This window comes from Mesoplodon bidens (genome assembly GCF_964165515.1).
Source record: "Mesoplodon bidens genome assembly, chromosome: 10".
In the NCBI taxonomy this organism is placed as follows: domain Eukaryota; kingdom Metazoa; phylum Chordata; class Mammalia; order Artiodactyla; family Ziphiidae; genus Mesoplodon; species Mesoplodon bidens.
Genome location: NC_138172.1, coordinates 18,321,366 through 18,342,595, shown reverse-complemented (window position 1 = coordinate 18,342,595; position 21,230 = coordinate 18,321,366). Strand labels below are relative to the sequence as shown.

The 21,230-nt window shown below is 39.9% G+C and overlaps 1 protein-coding gene across 1 annotated transcript in view; it reads right to left on the bottom strand.

Annotated features, from left to right (window-relative positions):
• SHQ1 (SHQ1, H/ACA ribonucleoprotein assembly factor) overlaps positions 1–21,230 on the bottom strand; it is an 88,117-nt gene that overhangs the window by 18,196 nt on the left and 48,691 nt on the right. The window contains exon 10 of the mRNA XM_081247668.1: positions 18,125–18,245. Coding sequence (XP_081103794.1) covers positions 18,125–18,245 — 121 coding nt within the window. The remainder of the gene's footprint in view (positions 1–18,124; positions 18,246–21,230) is intronic.

The window sequence follows — 21,230 nt, the reverse complement described above, 5'->3', positions numbered from 1 at the left end:
ACTTCTAAACATTTCATGAGTAAAATCAGAAAATTTTGGAATAGAATAATAATGAAAATTCAGTATATTTCACAACCTTGAAGATGCATACAAAGCAGGTATTTGGAGGAAAGTTTATAGACTTAAATGAAGAAAGGTCCAGAGTTAATCAGTTAAGCATCTACATAAGAAGTTAGAGAAAACAGCATAACAAATTTCCCAAAACAGAAGGAATAAAATGACATAGATAAAAGCAAAAAGTAATGAAACAGAAGACAAAAAGAGAGGATCAAGAGAGTAAAATATTGGTTCTTTGATAAACTAATCAAATATACTCTCTTGCAAGACTGATCAAAAAAAGAAGAAACAAAAACAAGAGGCACAAATACACAGGAATGTAAAGTAAGAAAATTATAGATGCTGTAGAGAAGAAAACAGATAAGAGGAAATAAGAACAACTTTATGTTAGAAAGTTTTGAAAATTTAGATGAAAGGGACAAACTTCTAAAAAAATATAATCTATTAAAACTGACTCAAGGAGAAACAGAGAACTAGAATACTTGTATAGCAACTGGAAAATCTGAATGAATAGTTAAAAAATTTCAAAAAGAAAAAAGTCAAGATGGCTTTTGGGGTGAACTTTACTGAAAATTCACGGATGAGGTTGTTTCAATCTTACATAAGCTATTTCAGAGAACAGAAAAGGCAACAACCCCCAATACACTTTATCAGGCTGGCATAACCTTGATAACAAATGTAGATAAAGATAGCACGAGAATGGAAAATCATAGGCCAACCTCCTTCCCTTCCCTTCCCTCCCTGTCTTTCTTTCTTGGGTCTTCTGTTTCTCTCTCTTGCACATGCAATACACACACACACACACACATACACACACACACAGAGTTAGCAAACCAAATTCAGCATCATTATTTAAATAATGCATCGTAATCAAGATAGGTTTATCCCATGAGTGCAAGGGCTAATTTAAGTTAGAAATTTTATAAATGCCATTCATTATGCTAAAAAGTTAAAGGAGAAAACACTTAAGGTCATCTCAAAAGATGAGGAAAATATGCAATAAAATTTGATGACCATTTGGGATCGAAACTCTTGGCAAACTACGAACTACGTGAACCTTTCTTAACTTGATACAGGCTATCTACAAAAGCCTGCAGCAAACATCACATTTAATGGTGAATTGTTGAAAGCTTTTTCTAAAAAATAAAGATTAAGATAGGAAAGTACGTTACCACCATATCTAGTCAGTATTTTACTAGAGGATCTAGTCAGTACAATATGATGAAGAAGAATAACAAAAAAGAAAAAAGAAATGAAAGATATGAAGACTGGAAAAGAAGAAACCTAACTGTTATCATTTGCACTGCTATTATTGCCTATATTGAAAAATGGGGAGAATCCGTACGTAAGTTAATAATAAGAGTTTAGCAAGGTAGCTGTATACAGAAATCAATATAAAAAAGTGAATTACATTTCTATATACTTTAAACAAGGAGTTTGAAAATAAAAAATTGTTTAAATACCATTTACAATAGCAACTCAAAAAATAAAGCAATAAATCTAGCAAAGACGTATAAAGTTTTTATGGAGCATATTATAAAATTTTATTAAAAGACATTAAAGAAAACTTAGAGAGTCACACCATGTTATTGCAAAGAGACTAAATCTTTTAGTCTCCCCAAAAACTGATTAATAGGTTCAAAGTAATTTCAATTAAAGCGTTATTCATGGAACTTGACAAGCTGATTCTAAGATACAAAGATGCAGTAATTAAGAAAGTATGGTATTGGCACATGATAGACAAGTAAATCGGTGAAACTGAAGAGACAACCTAGAAACAGATCCATGTGTATATGTAAACGATGTATGACAGAGTGAGCACTGCAGGATGCATGGGGAAAGGATGGACTATTTAATAAATGAAGCCGGGATAAGGTTATCCATATGGGGAAAAAAATGAAAATGGATCCCCCTATCTCATAAAATACACAGAAATTAGTTCCAGGTGGACTAAAGACTTAGATGCTAAACCCAAAAGAATAAAAATTTTAGAAGATACTATATGAGAATATCTTTATGACAAGCAAATCAAAAAACTTTCTTAAACAAGAAACAAAAAGCATACCCATAAAGGAACATATCGATAAATTCTACAACATTAAAATTAAAAACTTCTGTTTATATAGACACTACAAGGAGACTGGAAGATAAACTACGAACTGGGGAGAAATGTTTGCAACATATTTAATCAATAAAGGACTAGTATCTAGAATACCAGGGAAACCTAAAAATCAAAAAGAAAAAGAGAGCCCTAATAAAAAGTAGGCAACACAACAGACAGACATTCACAGAAGAAGGGACATGAAATGGCCCACAAATACATGAAAGGATGCTTAGCTTCATTAGTTACCAAGAACGTGAAAATGAAAATTACAAAAGAAACTTTCACACCCATTGAGAATGCCAAATTTTAAAATCTGAACAATACAAGTGTTGGCGTGAAGGTTGAGCCAGTGAAATTCTCATTGGTGGGAGTATAAGTTGAAATAAATTGGTACAGCCACTTTGGAAAACACTTTGGCATTACCCAGTTAAGTCTAACTGGCCTCCAACCATCCCCTAAATCCCAGCAATTCCATTCCTGGGTATAGGGCTTACTCAAAAAGTTGCACAAGTGCACCATGAAGCATGAACAAAGATGTTCAGAGCAGGATTTTCCTAATAACCCAAAATGGGAACCATTCATCAACAATCCAATCTACATTACAATACATAAACAAACTGCAGTCAATTCAGAAAGCAGGAAAATAAATAAACTACACCTCTGTGCATCATCATGGTTAAATCCCCCCAAAAAGAAAAAGCATTACGTGAAAAATGCAAGTAACAGAAGAACACATACAGTATGAGTCCATTTACATACAGTTCAGAAGCAAGTAAAACTAAAACTAAAACTAAACTTGGGATAAATGCACAGATGGCAAAACCACAAGCAAAAGCAAGGTAATGATTAATACAAAATTCAGAATGGTGGTTACCAGAGGGAGGAGGGAAATATGATTGGGTCTGGTTTCATGGGGTACCTCTAGGAAACTGGTAATGCTCTATTTCTTAAGATTGGTGGTAAGTACATGCATGTTCACTTTTTTATTATTCTTTAAACTGTACAGATATTTTATATTATTTTAATAGTTTATATTTCATAAGAAAATATTTTAAGAAAATAACCAAACTCTATACACATACAAAAAAGGCAAATAAGAGGTAACCTTCAGTAGATAACTGAACCCAATAGTTCCATTAAAAAAAAAGGGGGGACTTCCCTGGTGGTGCAGTGGTTAAGAATCCACCTGCCAATGTAGGGGACACGGGTTCGAGCCCTGGTCTGGGAAGATCCCACATGCTGTGGAGCAACTAAGCCTGTGCGCCACAACTACTGAGCCTGTGCTCTAGAGCCCACGAGCCACAACTACTGAGCCCGCGTGCCACAACTACTGAAGCTCGCGCGCCTAGAGCCCGTGCTCCGCAACAAGAGAAGCCACCGCGATGAGAAGCCCGCATACGGCAACAAAGAGTAGCCCCCGCTCGCCGCAACTAGAGGAAGCCTGTGTGCAGCAACGAAGACCCAATGCAGCCCAAAATAAATAAATTAACAAATTAATTTTAAAAAAAACCCACAGAGGCAAAGAAAGAAAACTAGCCATTACCCAGAATTATGAACTATAGTGCAGATCACCACAAAAGAGGCTAAGTTCTGTGAACAGAAGAATTTCTCTAACAAAAGCCAACGGCCTGAGAATTATTCTTCCCAAATGAGGTCTCATCACTTGTTCAGCTGCGCAAGCCACAGACTCAGGCACTGTCCTCCAGGATGGCTTCTCCCTCTCTCCCCAAATCCATTTTAGTCCCTAAATCCTACTTCCCTGGTCAGGCTACACTCATCCCTCACAAGGGAGCTTTCTAGCTGGTGTAACATGCAATTCACATGACTACCCCAGTGCTCTTGTCCCGTCGTGTACCTAAGATCCTTCTCCAGCTTCCCACTGTTCTCAAGATAAAGATAAAAATTCTTAACGTTATGCAGAAGCTACTGTACAGTCTGGGCCTTGCCTGAATCACCAGCCGCACCTTGATGCATCCACACACACATATACCTTTTATGTTTCAGCCACCCTGGCTGTACATCCTATGTTCTTTCAATTTCTTGAACACATACAAAATTCCCTCCTGCCACACGACCTCTGCAAGTAGTGGGCCTACTACATTCTGTGAAATCCATCACCTCTCTTAAGTTAACTCTTGCTTGTACTTTGGTACTCAAAGCAAGTATTTCCCCAAGGAAAGCATCCCCGGTCATTACCTGCCCCCTCCTTGTACCCCCACCCCCACCCCACCAGACCAGGTTGGCTATAATGTGCTTTCACAGGAGCATGAATCTTTTTTCTTGGAGCACTTTCCAAGGTTTTGCTTTTACTTTTTGTGTATGCGATTCTTTGATTAACATCTCTCTTCCCTTAGACCATAAATTCCATGGGGCGTGGGAGCACGTCTGGTTTTTGCTTACCACTGGAGGCTCAGAACCTTAGCACGGAATGCTGCCCATAGTAAGAACTCATAAATATCTGTTGAATGAACAGACGGTTGGGAGAACAGATACTCTAGCCTAAAGCAGTCACAACTTACAAACCACCATCATTGCCACTTGGTAACAAGACCCCCAAAGATGTGAAACAGAGTAGGTGTGTGGCCTCACCTCTCACTCCCAAGCCTCAAGGCGAGAGCCCATCTTCGACTGGCAGGTGACCTTTGAAAAAGTATGATGAATGGAAACATGATGGAAGATCTGTGTAAGCTTGTTTTAAAAACAAGCTTTTAAAAACAAAAACAAAAATGTTTTCCCATAAACCTGGAGCAAGACTGGATCTTTCTGATAAAAAGGTAACATAAACCTAGTACGTACCTCCTGAACATTCTAGATTTGAAATTTCCATCTGAAATCATGGGTTACGATAATGCTTCTGAAGCATAAGTATGTATAGTACAGATGTGTTCAGAATAAAAGCTACAGAACTTCCTGAGTTTTGAAAGCTTGTATTTTATTAATCCAGTATTTAGTCAAGTGGAGACCCTTTGCCAATAGTTTTATTCATTCAGATGGCTTTAGCTTACCCAGCTGAAGTGAAATCCTTTTAACTGTTTTATCTGTTAAAACAGGTATATAGGATGTGTGCTGACAACTGTAATTTTAAACATCAAGTTAGAAATGAAGTGAATTTCTTTCAGTAAGAACTAAACCCTTATTTTCTTGAAGCTTTAGGATATTCTAAGGATAGAAAATCTAAACTGGCTGGCAAGCTTACTTGGAACGGCCAAGGGTACTTAACACTAGATGTGAGATGGTGTTTTATTCTTTGCTCAAAGTGTCTTTGAGTTCTAGGAAGGTATCAAAAATGAGATCGCCGAAGAACAACTTTGGGTGTGTATGCGGCTTGAGGTTACAGGGCAAGAAAGAGCCTGAAGAAATAAGATCATCAGAACAGACATCACTTTTCACATTTCACCATCATTTAAGGCACACCACATAATTATCAATCTGTGATGTAAAGTGATATTTCATCCATCACAAGGCTAACAGCAGTTCACCTACACAAAGGACAAGTATGCCATGATGTCAGAGTATATTCTGCCACTTGATGTATTGTAAAACTGAGAACACATACACAGGAGACGTCTACTGGTCTGGTGTCTTTTCTGCTCTATATAATTTTATATTGAATAAATAATAAAATGGTGCACCCAGCAAGGAGAGAGACTCCACATCTGAAGATAATGTCAAATATACTACTTGACTTAAATGCTAAGTTCATATTTGAGAAAGCTCAAGCAAGTACTGATAGATTATCTATTTACTATGTCTACTTCATTTCATTCAGGACATAAGGACTTTCTTTTTTCATTCGTTTACTGATTTAGTTGGGCCTTAAGTGCAGATCACCACACTTTTTACTTCATTCAGTTCTGTAATATTCTCTTACACGTAAGGAAAAAAAAAAACCAAGCACTGATATCACCCTTGTAATTTCCTAAAATGACCATCAGGAAAAAAATAAAATACATGTTCACTGTAAACACACCCAAAAAGTGAGTATAAAATAGAAAAGCCACCAGTAAATCCACAAGCCAGAGATAACTTTTATCAACATTAATGTGCTTCCTTCTAGGGTTTTTGTTCTGTGAATACATATTTCTTTTTCTTTTTTTTTTTACAGTAACATCACTTTAGAATGAACAGCCATGTTGGCCAGCCTTTTATTTTTAAAAATTATTTATTTATTTATTTTATTCATTTATTTTTGGCTGTGTTGGGCCTTCGTTGCTGCGCACTGGCTTCTCTAGTTGTGGCGAGCGAGGGCTACTCTTCGTTGCGGTGCACAAGCTTCTCATTGCGGTGGCTTCTCTTGCTGCGGAATACGGGCTCTAGGCATGCGGCCTTCAGTAGTTGTGGCACACGGGCTGAGTTGCTCCACAGCATGTGGGATCTTCCCAGACCAGGGCTCGAACCCATGCCCCCCGCATTGGCAGGCGGATTCTTAACCACTGTGCCACCAGGGAAGCCCAATACATATTTTTTAATGTGATTGAGCCATCTCAGCATATACAGCTCTATACACGTGGCTTTTGCCATTTAACTTTCCAGTTATGATTTTTCACGATACTGTGGTATCTTTATCCTTCCCAGACAGTGGGTTCCTTGATGTGGAAATTTTGACCTTGATCTAACCTCCAGCACTGAGTACAATGCTGGTCACAGTAGATATTCAATAAACTTTGGATTCAATCAGACTCTGAATTCATTTAAACAAATGAACCACAAAGAAAAGAAATATTTATAGTTATAAATAATTGAGTTTAATAATTAAATAATTATCATTAATACACTATTAATAATTAACAAGCAATTACCACTATAAATATTTTAGATAAACAAGGTGTGATCTAAGACACTATTACACATAGGTATCTCCCTTTTGGAAAGAGAATTAAATTGCATGGCTACCCATGACATCCTTCAGTTACACAGTAGATCGCCTGTCTGTCTCCTGCTCGGGTGTGTAACTTGGAGATGACCTGGGGAATGTCCTGCAATTGAAGGCCAGAGTACCTTCCTCCTCCTCAACTGGCTCATGTTCTCTGTCTCGGGACTTGGGGACAGCGTGTGGCTGCTGGTCCCCTGATGGTCGATTCTTGCGCCTGACTCCTCGGGGAGGTTACAGGGCAGTCCCCACACCAACCTGGGCCAATACTGCTCCACAGTAAGCAGGGGACATGGAAGTGATCTAAACATCCATCCACCCAACCATCCGCACCGCCACACACTGCTCTCTCGCCTACACCTCCAGCCCATTTCGACTTTCTCAGACCTGAGTAGATAAGCACCCGCAAAAAGTTCTGTTTCCTTTGACATCCATCTGGACACATAACATCTGTGTAGGTAAGTGCATGTATCCTTATCTTGTGATGAGGACAAGAAGAACAGGACATGCACTGAAGGTCCTAGAGACAGAGGTTTAGTATTGTGTAAAGAGAGGGTAAAACTGCTACTTTTCATTGAAGCTTTTTACTGAATTAGAAAGAAAAGTTTCAGTTCCATGAGCATTTACTAATAAGTGACCGGCATTCTGCTAGATGCCAGGGTACCAAGTTGAATAAGTCCTTTGCCCTTTAGGACATTCACAGTCCAGATTTCTTTGGCTCTTTTCCTTTGGATCAGTAATTAACAATGAAATCACAAAATCACTCCTCATGGAATCATAACATCTTGAGATTGAACCTCTATTATACCCCACTCCCAAACCTATATGAGCATCCATTTCAAATTTCCTTCTTTTTTTCTCATAAGGATAGTCGGCTTTTCGTTCTTTCACGTTTTAAGTTAATACATAAGAATCCCCAAAACAAAAGACAAGGTGTCTGGGCACAAGAAATACGTGTTATCATCATGACAAAGGCTCTGCATTCCCGAGTTAGGCTTGTTTCTCTGCACTCATCAAACAGAACATGAAACTGAAGCAGGAAGGGACCATTTTACATCTGGCACAAATCTCAAGCTCTGGAAGTTCAGTTTCTTTGTCTTCAACTAAGTTCAAGCAACTGGCAGAGGCTGACTGGAGTCCCTGAAGTTTCTTAGTCCCTCCAGTTTCTTAGGCGAGACAACCCCTCCCTGGCCATGATTCAGGCTTTGAGAATAAATGTACTAAGTGCTTCCCTTTGGAAATAAAGATGGTTATTCCTCTAAACTTTGGATCAAGTAGCCTATCATTAAAAAAGTTTGGGACCCACAAAACATGACTTTTGCCACTGATCCATACATTAAATATTAGTGAAGCTTAAGATTCTTCTTAATCAATAAACACAGATCTATTATAGTTTTCCTGCACTCTAGAAAGACTGTTTTATGCACCAATGGCCTTAAGTGAAGCTCACTTTAGAGGCCACTATAATAGAAGATTTGGAGGATAAACGTCTAAATCAAAATCACAATTTTACAATATTAGAAAACTATCCAGGAAAAAGAGGTAAGACAAACATATAATAAAAATAGAAAACAGTGCCTCATGAAAATACTAATTTATCATTTTAACAAAAGCAGAAGCTTCTATGATGAAAAAACAACATAATAAGCATCTAAGAGTTGACATTGTCTTTAGTTTAAACCTTCCAAAAGGCCACACTAAGTAAAAACATCTAAAAATGGATCAGAAATTTGCTGAAATTGGGCTTCCCTGGTGGCGCTGTGGTTAAGAATCCGCCTGCCAATGCAGGGGACGTGGGTTCGAGCCCTGGTCCGGGAAGATCCCACATGCCACGGAGCAACTAAGCCCGTGCACCACAACTACTGAGCTTGTGCTCTAGAGTGCATGAGCCACAACTACTGAGCACCCGCGTGCCACTACTACTGAAGCCCACGCGCCTAGAGCCTATGCTCCGCAACAAGAGAAGCCACAGCAATGAGAAGCCCACGCACTGCAACGAAGAGTAGCCCCCGCTTGCCGCAACTAGAGAAAGCCCGCACGCAGCAATGAAGACCCAATGCAGTCAAAAATAAATAAATAAATAAATTTTAAAAATTGCTGAAATCTATACACTTAAAATACACTCTGTCAAATTCCTCCAATGCTCTGTTAATATCTATATTTTGAAAGATAAAAACTATCCTTGGAAAGCTGTTTAAACTGAGAACAGCAAATAATCAATGATAAAATTATCTACAATTAACATCATACATCACTCACAATCTACGAATATACCTCAGGGAGGCCCTTTTCCCACCCACGGCACAACAGTACTCTCTAAAGCTCTATTTATAATTTTCCCAGCTTCTATTTATTCAGGAAAGTAGTCAGAGCAGGAAATGGGACCAGTCAAATGATCACAATCAATCTCATCACCTTCATAACATGCTGTGAATGTAATTAATCTTCTATTTGTTTAGGGGACTTCACACCCCTTACATTAAGGCAGCAACTCCCGGCTGGCTTCAGTTGAGATAATTATGTTATAACAAGGATTGGGTTTCAGTCATATTTGGCAGAAGAAAAAGGAAATTGTACTTGAAGTTGTCAGTTTTTTTAAAAAGCTTTCTTGTGACTCCATTCAAAGGATGCTCTTGACAAAGCTCTCCTTAAACAGAGCACTTTCTAAGTAAGATAACCACACATATGCCACATTAATCAATGTAAGCCTCTTCTCTGAGTGAGACGTGAAGAGCATCCGAGCACAAGGAAAATTCTATCTGAAGGAGAGAATACGGGTTCACAAAACCTGACTACATCAATTCCCACCGGAACTCACTGGATCCTGCCAGTCTCCTCCACCGAGAATCCTCCCAAGACCTATGACGTGCAAAAGTACATTAGAACAGGGAGGTGAAGGAAAATACCAATTTGCTCACATAGTAGCTAATTATACTCTGTGAAAAGCCAGGCCTCCAGCAAGCCAAAACCAAGGATTTAAGAAGTCTGGAGCCAAGTATCTGGAAACAAAACGAGTAAGGACAGAGACAAAAACCAAACACGGCCACCCAGCCATAGTCCTTGAATGGCCTGACACATACAAGCCTCCCTGTACAGATAAATGCCATCACTTTCCAGTCTGGGAGCTGCCCACTCACCCCTGCAAGTCTGTATCTTTTTTATAAAAACTTGTATTCACACTTTCTCCTCTAACGTCTACCACCTTTAGAAAATTAATATGAAAATATAAAGCCTTGCTCACTTTATTTTTACAAACCTTTTCTATTTTTATTAATATAGCAAAATCACAATACCCACAGTACAGGTAGTAAAAATGATAAATGAATTATGTTTCCAAATTTCTAAACATTCTCCCATCGGCCAAACCTATTTTTTTCAAGGTCTAGATTGGAATGTTTGTATGTAGTAAGCCCCTCAGGCATCTTAATATATCTCAATAATATTTCATTGCCTTTCAATAGCATTTAAGTTCTTGGAAAAACGAAATGTGCAAGAAACGGAGCTTTACTGATTTGAGTTCCAGTTCTTAGTAAACAACGAAACAAAATGTGGTATCCTAAAATAGGAAAAGGACATTAGGTAAAAACTAGGAAAAGCTAAATGAATCTATGGACTTGAGCTAATAATAATGTATCAATAATGGTTCATTAATTGTAACAAATTACCATACCAATGTAAGAAGTTAATAATAGGGGAAACTGAATGTGGGGTATCTGGGAACTCTCTGTACCATCTTCACAATTTTTCTGTAAATCTACAACTATTCTAAAATAAAAAAGGTCACCTTAAAAAAAAAACAAGGATATTACACATTAAAAAAAACAAACAAACAACAAGTAAAACAACAACAAAAAGCTCCACGAAACCTGAACATTCAGATATAGAATCCTTTGGCTAGTTTTCTCAATGTGTACAGTTACATGGAGCATTCGTATCTTTGCAAAGGTTTATTTTGTCCTGAAGTCTTTAGGAACATTCGTAATCTCATGATTTATTGGCACATTTCTTGTTAGAGAAGTCTAATGAAGAGCAGCAGTCCCCAGTGGGCATTGCTGAACCACCGGTGATAAGGTGAAGAACCATTAAGTAAATCCTTTCTATATGAAACCGCACTGAAGGGCTCCGGTGAATGGATATTGGCATGTACTAATCTTTTCTTATGGAGATAAAACCCACTCCCATCCAGGACGAATTGGTGGATTTAATTAAAAATAAACAGTAAAACTGAGGAGCAACCTGACAGGCCTGAATAAGCACCTTACCAAGAATGATTTCAATTCAAGGGAGGTTTAACTTGCTTGAAATTCTGCACAATTGTTTCTTGAAATTTCTACATGCTAATCATTAGCAGCTAATGTAACCCTTAATGTTGTACCACTGTCAGAGAAGTAACTTCCCCTGCAGAAGTGAAACCACCTAGAGTGCCTGATGATCATCTGGTATGTCTGAACTGAACAGCCCTCTGCAATCAGCCTCAGCACTATATTTTATTATGAGTATCAGTGACACAGGCAGTGGTAGGTGTCAGGGCTCGCCCTTAGCTATGGCTCAGAATGGTGTCATGGAATTCCAGCAGCATCCTCTTAAGGGGTCCACATGCCCCCCACACACCCTGTTCTGAGAACGGCCACTCACTGGTGACAAAGTGGGCCCTGGGACCATGTGTGTACCACTTTAGGGGGCACCCCCACTCCACGCCCTCTGTGACCAAGGCAACTAGACCAGGAAAAAACACGGACCCATGCTGGGCCAACCACATTCTCCCTCCCTTGGAATCATAAACAAGGGACTCTAGTCCATCTCTACTGAAACTAGGCACATGGAAACTCAGAGCTGTAGAAGAGCCATTCTCCTCCACGTGCACCAAAGGGAAAAGAGCAGCAGGAACCTACAGAAATAAGCAACTCGAGGGACCACATGTCACCAGAAGGTAAGCCAACCCCACACTTCTTGCCTTGAGCTCACAGGACCCAGCTGTACTCAGCACCTGGGTCCCAGAAGATAGCCTGTAGCCTCCTAATAAAGTCCCCATTTTTACTATAAAAGTCCGACTGGTTTTCTCATATGTAACCAAGTGATTTTTTTTTTTTTTTTGGCTGCGTTGGGTCTTTGTTTCTCTAGTTGCAGCGAGAGGGGGCTACTCTTCGTTGCAGTGCACGGGCTTCTCATTGCGGTGGCTTCTCTTGCCGTGGAGCACGGCTCTAGGTGCGCAGGCTTCAGTAGTTGTGGCACGTGGGTTCAGCAGTTGTGGCTCGCGGGCTCCAGGGCGCAGGCTCAGTAGCTGTGGCACACGGGCTTAGTTGCTCCGCGGCATGTGGGATCCCCCTGGACCAGGGCTCGAATCCATGTCTCCTGCACTGCCAGGCGGACTCTTAACCACTGTGCCACCAGAGAAGCCCACCAAGTGATTTCTAAGTCAAAAATACCATGACAGTCTCCAGCACACCGAAGGGAGAGATAAGCGTTTCAGATCTGGCCCTGTTACTAAAACATCATGACCTCAGGCTAACTGCAGACTCTCTTATTTAATATAATAATAAAGGGAAACTAAAGGACAGATAAAACTGTGATCCAAATGCAAAAACGCCTCACGTCCATTCTTGCCCTTCTAAGCCACCGGAGCTACAACCAGGAAATCTGTTCTCCACGTTGCTTACATGTTTGACTTGTCTACTCCTCCGCATGATGCTATTTTCCCATCCTGGAATGCACCCACTCCTGATTATTATTATACTCATATGTGTAACAGTACTGTACAACCAGATACCATTTTTTATGTTTTGCTATTAATTCATATCCCTTCTTTGCCCAACTCTTCTCTATACATCTTTTCCAGCTGTGATCCAAATGTTCCCGACTCTTTCTCTATGGATACTCCTTAGAGACCTCAAATCAACATTTCTAAAACTGAACTCCTCATCTTCCCACCCTCTCACTTCTCTTCCAACCTATCCCCTCCAGTATGATTGAATTTCAGCAAAGGCACCTCCAACGGCCCAGTTAACTGGCCCAAGTCAAAATCCAGACCTCACCTTTGACTGCCCCCCTTCTCACTCTCCCCTGAGATCCAATCCTTACTCAGTCCTGTCTCATCTACCCCTTAAACCTGACCACTAGTCTCCTTCCCCACTCTCACTGCCCTGGCTCAGGCTACAGCTGCCTTTTGCCTGGATCACTCACCTCCTAACTAGCCTTTCAGCCTTGAGTCTGAGCTCTGCCCTCACCCCAATTCATTCCCCACAATGTAACCTGATGGATCTTCCCAGAATCTAAATCTCACTGTGTCGCTCACACAGACACTCCATCGCTTAAACTCTTCAGCTGCTCCACACTCTCCCAGAACAAACCTCAAACATCTTCATGTGGCCAAGGATCTACAAGAACTCTCCAGCCTCACTTCTTTCCTCTCATTCCTGTACCAAGATCCAACCGTTCTGAGCTTTCAAGCTCTTTAAAAGGGCCACATTCCTCCATCCCTGTTGTCTGAAATGCCCTCCGCCCCTGCTTCCCCACCTGCATCTGACCACCCCTTCCTGACCTTTCGGCTCTCAGCTTCAACTCTTCCTTCCAGAAGTGGTTTCCTATACCCCAAGACTAGGCATATGGCCTCCTAGGTGCTCCCATAGCACCCGTACTTCCCCACTGTAGCTGCTGCTATCAGGCTACGGCATAACATTTTCCTTCTATCTATGTTCCCCACTAGAAGATCAGCTTCAAGGTGTTGTGTCCCTTGTTCACCGGAGTATCCCCACCACCTATCTCAGTACCTGGCATAGAGTAGGGCTCAATAATTAGTGGTTGAAAAAAATAAATAATTCCGTTTCTACATTCAGTGCTGATGTTTTACCTCTGCATATGAGTGACTCCCACTCCCACGGCTTTTGGCAGATAAACCAGGAACAAGAGAAAGCCAAAAGGAAGAGAGCTACACTGTTCTCAGGAACATAACCCTATCCCCTACCAAAGCACATACACAGAGGAAGCAAAGCAGTATAAAGCAACGATAAGGTCCTAAGTTTTCTAAAATTTTAAGATTTCAGTGCAGAAATGGCTCAGGTTTATTCACAACTGAGGAAACTGAGGTCCAGGATTTATCAAATAAAACGAAACTATTAGGTGATAGAGTTGTTTCCCTCTACAAACTTTGCACATTAGTGTCCAAAGGGTTGCAAAGTAAGATTTCATTTTGGGTGGGGAGGGGGGGAAGAATGCGAAAAAGCAGTGAAAAAACAAATGCACGTAGAGTATTAATCACAGAAGACCATCTATCAGTTCAATGTAAAAAGGTTCAGTGTTTCAAAGACATACATTTTCTTTTTCCCCCATAAGTACCTACCTTAAAAACTACACTAGAGAACACAAAGATACAGAACCTTCATGACAAGCTCAGACTTGTACTAAAGTTAGCTGGGATTTTAGATCTTAATTTCTTTAAAAAAAAAATAGACAACCAAAATTTTTCCACGCAGAAAAACAAAATAATACTGTATTCTATCCCGTGTCATTTCAAATTACACCATGCGTTAAAACCATAAAGTATCAAGTTTTCTTCAGTGGGCGTGCATTTCTTGTATAATGAGGAACCAATTAGTTATTTTTTAAAAATACTATGCTATGGATATTATGCTATAAAGGAAAATGATTTATAGGGTACTATTATAAGTATTAAACACGTTACAAAATGATATGTGCAGTATTATTTCCACTAGTTTAAAAATGCACTGGAAAATAGAGAAAATACTAAAATACTAACACTGGGTGCATTAGATGAAGTGATGGAGTGACTTGCGGTCTTACGGTCCATGAGAGGCAGGGTTGGAACATATTTTACAGGACAACCTTTTCCACCCCAGCTTAAACCAAAGGGTGTAAAATGCTAAGCTTTCAGTAGGCCAGAACTACCAGTGCTACTGGTGAGTGCAGCCCACTGGAAAAGAAACGAGAGGAAGGGCGAAATCTTTTATTGAATTTAGCTAAAAATGTCAATAAAAATAAGTTAGAGCTAATTTTACAGTTTGGTTCCTGTATGGAGCATTCATGAAATGCTCCTTCAACTGGCTCTACTAGATACCATTCAATTCAACTAAAATTTACTGGGCTCACAAGGGACTGTAATGGGCCCAGAAAGGTGCTCATTCACATGGACTTTAAAATTTTAGAGGGAGAAAGAGATATGCCCAATGTGAGGCAGACAGGACATGTGCCTAAGTGATCTCTAAACCAAGTGCTATGGGAATATCCCAGAGGAAGACAGATAAATCCTTAATCCCTCTTCCTATAGGAAAAGCACTCTATAGGGAGGGCTCCCTGCACATCGCCTCCCCCTGCCCCCCATACCATGGGCAAAGACAAAGGCTTGTCTAGGTGGTATATCTGGAAAAACATGAAATCTGGAGCCAGAAGACCTGAGACTATCACAGACCTATCTCTTACAAGCTATAAGACCTCAAGCAAACCACTCTGCATGCTGCCACCCAGGGTGTATTTGTTGCAGGGGCCACCACACTCGAAACTTCCAATGAAGCTTACAGCAAAGGACGGCAGGAAGCGTTCCTTTTCAGAAAAATAATGTGCAGAGTCTATAACTCAAAAATGCAGGAGCTTCCGTTTTTAAGCTCTGCAAATGTGCTCTACAAGACACATATCACAAGGAAAACTAACTACGAAGCACTAAAGCAAAACGTACCACAGTTGTTGCCCTAACTTCATTAATTCCGTATAAGAATGATTTTGCTACCCATATTCCAGTAAGTATTTGCCAAAGTAAGTGTCTGACTGTAAAAATGGAATGCTAGTCAGAACTTAGCACTTGCCTGGTATTTCAAATAAAATTTCACACAGTCATTATTATTATAATCAAAAACACCAAATAGAGACTAAGAAAAATGCAGAACTATTTTAATACATAAAAATAAGGTGCTAGGGCTTCCCTGGTGGCGCAGTGGTTGAGAGTCCGCCTGCCGATGCAGGGGATGCGGGTTCGTGTCCCGGTCCAGGAAGATCCCACATGCCGCAGAGCGGCTGGGCCTGAGAGCCATGGCCGCTGAGCCTGCGCCATGGTCGCTGAGCCTGCGCATTCGGAGCCTGTGTTCCGCAACGGGAGAGGCCACAACAGTGAGAGGCCCGCATACGGCAAAAAAAAATAAATAAATAAAAAAAATAAGGTGCTAGATTTCACTAATAAACATTATGGGAAATAAATAAAATAGAAGGTGAAAAGTAAGGAAGAAATTAATTATGGAAATTATGGACATTCACCACAGTATTATTAATTCAGAGCCAAGGAAGTTCACAGTAAAGATGATACTGGAAAGTTCAATTATGCTGTGCTTGAAAAATTAAGAATAAAATTAGAAAATTTAATTAAAATTAGGTTCTCTTACTTCAAGGGGGAGGGGAAAATAGCTGGGCTAGACTAGAGTTAGAACGTAAAACACAAAGTGAAAACGACACAGCTTATTTCGGGACAGGAAAGTTACAGTCAAATTGGTAAAGGTGAAAATTTTTTTTCCAAAGTAATTTGAAGAGTTCCTGCTGGCTTCTCTCTTCTACCTTGCTCGCAATACATTAACATCTTTTTAAAAATTACTATTATCATAACAATGACTAGAACCCTAAGAATGTCGTTTCATTTCCTGCAACTTAAAACCTAGGGAAAAAATTTTTTTTTAAGTGAAAAAAAGTCCTATTAATCCCCACATCAACTTGAGGGTGTATACCCTTCTAGTTCAGTGAAATACGATCTTCTCTCTAGTCAATAAAGAATGCCACAAACAGAGCAAGGAGGCACTCACAGAAATGGGATCCTAGCACAAACGTCGATGCTCATTACATGCTTATAAAACCCTCACCCTGAAAGAAAAAAGAAAAACCTAAACCCTCACAAACAGGCTACTTCAATTTAATTTTATTATGAAAACAACAGGAAATGGCAGCAGGGTATTCGATAAGCTCAATTAGCAGGAGGATGAAATGAAGTGATGACATACCATCATGACCTCAGGGGTTAAAGATGCAATTTTCCATCTGGCCAAATCTAGATTTCCAACTCGAATGCTGACACCACCTGCTGTATGTTATTGGCGATATCTTGAGCAGTCCCTAAGCATTTTGCTTACAACAGGTAGAGCCTCAATTTTTTTTCTTATTTCACTCTGCAATATAATTGCTTCCCCATGAACAGAAATGAAAATAAATTCTATATAATGGTTCACTCAAAACAGCCATTAAATGTCATCCTAAAGCATTCATTTACCAATCACACTAATAGTAAACATATCATGATCATTTTTCTTCTAAGTCACAAATGATGTTGTACCATCTTTTCCCATAGCACCTAAGAATTATTCCAATCAAAGGCTCTCTTTGTATTTCTCCATTAACAGTCTCTTGCTGCTAAAATGGATATTTTGGGCACGTCTGATAAGAATCAGGTCTCTAGAACACCCTTTACAAAATGAAAATTCACTGCATTTTTAAACTTGATATGTGCTTCCTTGAGTGAGGCAATGGCAAACAATTAAAAAAATTTTTACATACCAAGTTCAAGGAGGCCATTTGTAAATGTTCAGACCCTTAGATACATTTTATAAGGCTCTGAAGACTTTCTTCTTCTACTCTGAATAAAGGATTCCGTAAGCCAGTGATTAACCAAAGAAGGCACAGCTCTCACTGTGATTAGATTTGATTAGGTTTGTATCCTGTGATGTTTACACATATGCCTGCACACACACTCACATTCACATCCCACTGTAATTAAAGCACAGACACCGGTTCAGATAGACCAGTCTTGAGATTTCACTGAGGACAGTCAATAGCATAACAATGAAGAGTCACAACTGTCAGTTTTAACACATATTTTCCAGGCGGTACCCATTTTTTTCTAGGAAAATTAACCTTTATGTCATCTGCACCTCCTCCCTAAGCAACTTCACCAAGTTCCCCGTGCTGATACAGGACTTCTCAAGTGTTTGGTAGCTGTACGGGTTTGTCCCTGATTAAAACTTATCCTCCAGGTTATTTCATTTTCTTCCTCCCGGGTAAGTAGGTGTTCTGGAAATGGGAGCATGTAAAATTCGTAACTGAAAACTTACTTGGCTTTCTGAATCCACACACAGTAGTCTGAGATGTAGAGATCGTTTAGAATGTAAGCTGGGTCATTTTCCTGAAAAATTTTGTGAATGTCCAGTAGACACTTTAAAACTGCACTTTTACCTGAAGGAAATTGAAAAAAAAATCAAATCATCCTCAAGGAAAAACATCTGATTTTTTTTTTAACTGAGAAATTCACACACTGAGGGGTAATATATTTACGGCAGCTCAGAGTTTTAATCATGTTTTGAATATTTTTCATATTCTTTTATTGCAAGAAATCGTATCAGTACTATTAAGTCCAAACCTCTTTCTTTCTTTCCTTAAGAATTATGAAAAAATCTTTATACTCTATTGTTATAGCTGACTAATTGTGGTTACCTTAAAAATAACATAAAACATGAGTAGGTACATTAAATGACAGGGAGAGAAGTTTCCTAAGTAAATGAGTATTTAAACGCGTCATAACTTTAATTAGATAATGTTCTTCTAATTCAAGCTTTCAAAATACCATGGAAAATTATATTTTAGTTTTCAAATGTCTCTATTTCTTACATCAACATTTTTTGTCAAGGAATTATCTAGTACGAACTTACATTTTTTCACCTTGAAGAACTGAAGAAAACTCAGACTGAAAACTAAAATATCATAGCCCTACTTCGAAAACAAGCTGACAAAATCACTTGGAAAAAAAGCCATCAAATACTTGAAGTCTTGTTCAACCTAATTACTTCCTCCTGGTTGTTAAATGAACCTAATTTTAATCCAAACCCAAGCCTACAAAAGGAATCGCACAACTCAACAATAATTCCCTAGGTGTTCCAAACTTCAAGACAGTCCCTGAAATGTATTAAACATAAGGCAAATTACTAAATCTACAGTAGTACCACTTCCTTAGATCTGTGAAATACGGCATTTTCAGTTTCACTGTTTTATTCTTACCTTTATAGTCCTAAAACGTGAAAATACTGTACATTGATTTCGTGAAGACACTGCATGTGCTTTCATCGACATTTCCCACTTGACTTTTAGACATGATACAAGGGTCATGAGCTACCTAATGACATCGCAAGATGCCAAAAGTGCTGCCACTAAATTTTTAGCACAATGAACACTAGAAAGTGAGCTTCATAAGAGCAGGGACTTCTGTTTTATTTAGTCATTAATCCCCAATACCTAGAAAAGAACCTTGTAGCAGTACATTTTCAATTTAAGTATTTTAAGGATGAATGAATGAATGAATGACACAGTAATCACCTGCTTAAACCCTCACAATGTCTTCCATCCCCTAGCCTCACACACCAAGCCCTGACGATTTTTCTCTGGAAATGCCTCTTGTAGCTGCCCTTTCCCCACCACTCCCCGACCACCCATCCTCACTCAGGCTGAGATTATAAATTCTTCCGCGTCCCTCAGACTCTCTCCCGCTGAGCCCTCTGACATTGCATTTTGATGCACTGCTTTCATCAAGAGCCCTCCCTGCGCTTGCTTTCAAGGCTCTATGGACTTGTCCGTGGCCCATTGCTCAACTGCTTCCCTGCACCTGGAAGGCCTTTTCCTCTCTGTTCCACCTAGAGGGATCCTAGCCTGCCTTCACAGCCCAGCTCAAGTCTCCATCCTGCAGGAAGCCCGGACTGACTTCCCTAATCATCAGAGCTCTTACTAAACCCTGCAAAGGAGAGAAGTGGAAAGGAAACTCGGCTGATTCTCCCCATAACCTCCTTTGCTCACTTCACACAGGAGAAACTGAGGCTCAAGGACCGTTAAGATACAGTGCCATTGAGTGGAGGGCCCAGGATCCAAATTCTGAATTTACTGACTCCCGAAGCTCCCGCTATGCTACCCATGTGTTCTTGGGCCATTCGGTCTACATCACGTTTTTATTATTTGAGTTAAGCAAGTAGTAAGTTCAAAACAGGGGCCATGTTTTTTTCAAAAATTTTCACTGGGGTTTCCTCATACGCAGAGGGTAGGAATGTCAATAAATGCTCCACTGCTCAACGGGTTAAAAGAAATACTTAGAAGGCCTAAAACTACACTTGGTTAAGTCAAGGTCTTTGTGTCATTATCAGAGTGGCCCAGGGCAACTACATGTAATGATGAGTGGGGATCCCCCAACTCCCCAAGCCTAGAAGGCAGAGTCTGATGACAGGAGGAGAGAATACAATCAAAACTCACTAAACTGATGAAACCAAGTTAGCCGTGTTATCCAAACAGAAAAAAATCAAGGGAGAACTAAACTGTGAGAATTTTTGGAACAGTTTAAATTGCAACAGAGAAAAAATATCAGGGCAAGCATATGCCAATTTCTTACTTTGTCTCTCTCTCTCTCTCTCTCTCTCTCTCTCTCTCTCTCTCTCTCTCTCGCTTGTTTGTGGGGAGGGGGACGGGGGGTTTATGACAACTACTAACTTAAAGTTTTAAAAGTCAGCCATAGGTCTTTACCCAAAAAATAAACTATTCACTTGAAGCTTGTATAATCTTCTCTACAGCGTGAGGCCCCTGAATACTGCCTCTCGAGGACATGCCTTACTAACAGAAGTGGGTTAATAGAAAATGCAGGACTTGGAGCTGGGCCTCACAGCGAATAATTCAGTAAGTGAAGAAAAGGGGTAGGTATGCTAGCTTGGAGGGCGGTGTGAAAAGGAGCAGTGTGGGACTTAAAACAGGGTAGGTTTGGGGCACAACAGAAAAAGACCATTTAGGTGGAGCAGATGGTTCCAGGAGAAGGACAAAGGGAGTACACGGGCGAGCCTGGGAGAACCCAGGCTGTGACAGAGGGCAGGAGATGAACGCAGTCAGGCAGGACTGCGGGGACAACACCTAAAGGCAGGTGCGCGCGGCAGCGACAGAAGACCCTACACCCCAGAGAGTTTTCTGAAAAGGAGTGTGGAATTAAGGTCACATTTAATGAGAACCCATTGCAAGCGTTACCTAATGAAATTAGAGGAGCTCTTTTCTATTGATACTTGCGAGATGGGATGCTGCCCGATTCATGAATCACTGAATAAAGCCAATTAAGTCTTCAAATTAAAAAAAAAATTTCCTAGATTCGTTTTGCAGACATGCCTAAAGTGAGGTTGTCCCTTGCTAAGGGCCACAGGCAAG